The sequence below is a fragment of the Nicotiana attenuata genome, unplaced genomic scaffold (genome assembly GCF_001879085.1).
Source record: "Nicotiana attenuata strain UT unplaced genomic scaffold, NIATTr2, whole genome shotgun sequence".
NCBI lineage: Eukaryota > Viridiplantae > Streptophyta > Magnoliopsida > Solanales > Solanaceae > Nicotiana > Nicotiana attenuata.
The window spans coordinates 151,629-154,305 of record NW_017672984.1 but is presented as its reverse complement, the minus strand read 5'-3'; the positions used below and the strand labels follow the sequence as shown (position 1 = coordinate 154,305).

The following is a 2,677-nucleotide window of genomic DNA, read 5'->3' as shown; positions in this document are numbered from 1 at the left end:
AGGTCCTATTTTTTCTTTCCGCTATACCATTTGATTGTGGAGAATATGGCGGAGTTATCTCGTGAATTATGCCTTTTTTCTCACAATAATCATTCAACAAAATAAATTCACCACCTCTATCGGATCTAACTCTTTTGATTTTCTTATTCAATTGATTTTCTACTTCAGCTTTATAAATTAAAAACTTATCAAAAGCTTCATATTTATTTCTCAACAAATAAACTTTTGTATATCTAGAAAAATCGTCTATAAAAGTCACATAATATTTTTTCCCTCCTCTAGTCATAGTTTGTTTCAAGTCTCCTAAATTAGTATGTATTAAACTTAACAATTCAGATTCTCTAAATACTGAAGCACATGATTTCTTAGTTTGTTTAGCTTCTGCACAAACTTCACACTTATCAATATTCGAAAAATTAATATTTGAAATAAGACCTTCAGAATATATTTTTTTAATATAAGATAAACTAACATGTCCTAATCTTGCATGCCATAAATTAAAAGAATCAATCAAGTAAGCAGAAGTACTAGTATTTTCATTGATAACATTAAGTACAAACAAGCCATGGTTATAATATCTCTTGCCAACAAAATTATTATTCTTGGTCAACACGACCTTATCAGATTAAAAAACAACCTTCACCCCCACTTTTCCTAATAATCCCACAGAGACCAAATTGGCTCGGATACTAGGAACATGCAACACGTCATTCAATGCCAAAGTTTTGCCAGATGTGAGTTTGAGAAGAACTTTGCCTTTTCCAAGAACTTGAGTAGTTCTTGAATCACCAAGATAGACAACTTCTTCTCCCTCCTCAATTTGGGTGTAAGACACAAAGTCTTTTTTGTTAGCACATATGTGCCTAGTGGCACCAGAATCTAACACCCAATCTTTCACATTGGCCACAAGGTTCACTTGGGAAACAACCGCAATAATTATATCATCCACTTTGGCTTCAGTCAAATTTACTTTAGCCTTAGTGAGATTGTCATTCCCAACTCTTTTTCGGCATTGAGCAACATAGTGGCCAGGTTGATTGTTGGTTTTGGGAGTATAACCATTTCTTTTATCATACCTGTTACTTGATTTTCTCTGACAGTTGTTGTCCTCCACAAGGCTGCTTCTAGTAGCAATTTCTTTTCTTTTGTCAACAACAACGTGCTTGCGGTTAAAATTATCTCCACCAAAAATCATAATTTTTGAAACATCGGAAAAAGATTTGGCATAGGTAATTAGTGAGGGAACAACAACAGAAACAGTAGGCACAGCAGGTGCAGTAGCAACAACAACAACATTAGCAGCGTTATTCTCCATAATAACAGCGTGTAAATATCCTTAAGATTGGCGGAAAAATTTGATGAATATGGAGAATAAAAAGTTTAGCTTGAGGTGTGTCAAGGACACTGTCCTTAAGGATATTTCGCCCACTCCGAGATAAATAATATTAGGCGTATCCCCCAGGATTCAACAAGCTCTTCTAGTATAACTAGGAGCAGAAACAACAAAGATTTATAAGAAGAAAACCTAGCACCATAGAAAGAAGAAGAAAAGTTGTTATTATTTTTCACTCTCTTCTATGTAAAACCGAAGAAGCATATATAGTGCAAAGAAAATGCACACTCTGATATATAAAACTGTCCAAGCCATAAAGGCTTTTTTAAAACCTTCAGAAACGTATGCTTCAAAGTTAAAATCATTTCCAAGCCATAATGGCTTTTTAACTTACTATACGTTAACAACAAAAATATAACGTAAAAGAAAGGATCAAGCAAGAATTCACTGACAAACAAATCATTAAAAATTCAATGTCAAGAATGCAAAACGTAAAAGCATTGAAAGCCGTCATCAATTGCCAAACCGTTAAAATTAGATTGTTAATTGAAAATATTCTTTCAGTTACAATACTATCAAGATTATATTAAAATAATGAACCTAGACATAATTGTAAATATTCTTTTTGAGATATTAAAATATTTTTGACTCAACAAAACCACCCGTCTAAAAGGACAATTGATACCTGATGGTCAATAGTATAGGACACTACAAGTCTTTTTTAGGCTACTAAAGTCGTCACTAAATATCAGAATGTCGTCACTATAAATATTTAGTGGCGACTGTAGGTTTGCTGCAGGTAAACCCCTATAAAGAGTGTTTGGTCGCTACTGATGAAGACCTTTAGTTGTAGCTATAGTTGCCAGTAAAACCGTAACACTTGTTGTTGTTACTGTGTTAAAACACAAAATCAGAAAAACTGTTAGAAGAATAAAAGAAATTGGAAAAACAATAAAGATTAAGAAATATTCCGAGTCCATAATTTGCTTGTGCGTCCTTAAGGAATTTTAACCCCCTCACACGTTGCCAAGGTAATGGATTAAATCCTCCCAGGATAAAACGAAATAAACCTTCCTGCAACAGTGGCAATACAAACTGCAGGATACCAACGAACTTAAAGAACGGAGCAAAATCACACTTACGAATTTGAGAGAGAGAGACTGCGAATTAGAATGCAGTATTTTCAGAAAGAAGGAAGTTCTGTAATGTTTTTGGTGTCTTAAAAATGAAGCCAAGCCTAAGAATTTATAGGCACTTATTGGAAGAGGTGTGATGTTTGTTCTGGAAAAGGTGCCTTTTCAGAAGTTTACGCGGCCTGCCGCGATCCTACCGCGGTTACGCCAG

At 34.3% G+C, this 2,677-nt stretch overlaps 1 protein-coding gene across 1 annotated transcript; it reads right to left on the bottom strand.

Moving 5' to 3' along the window:
• Positions 1 to 625: 625 nt before the first annotated feature.
• LOC109215092 lies at positions 626 to 1,315 on the bottom strand. Its single transcript, XM_019379111.1, has one exon. It carries the CDS (start codon positions 1,313 to 1,315, stop codon positions 626 to 628), a length of 690 nt encoding a protein of 229 aa, XP_019234656.1.
• Positions 1,316 to 2,677: the final 1,362 nt, after the last annotated feature.

What these genes read in the sequence shown, in the direction of transcription:
- LOC109215092 (XM_019379111.1), bottom strand. Translation starts at nt 1,315, where the DNA reads ATGGAGAATAACGCTGCTAATGTTGTTGTTGTTGCTACTGCACCTGCT.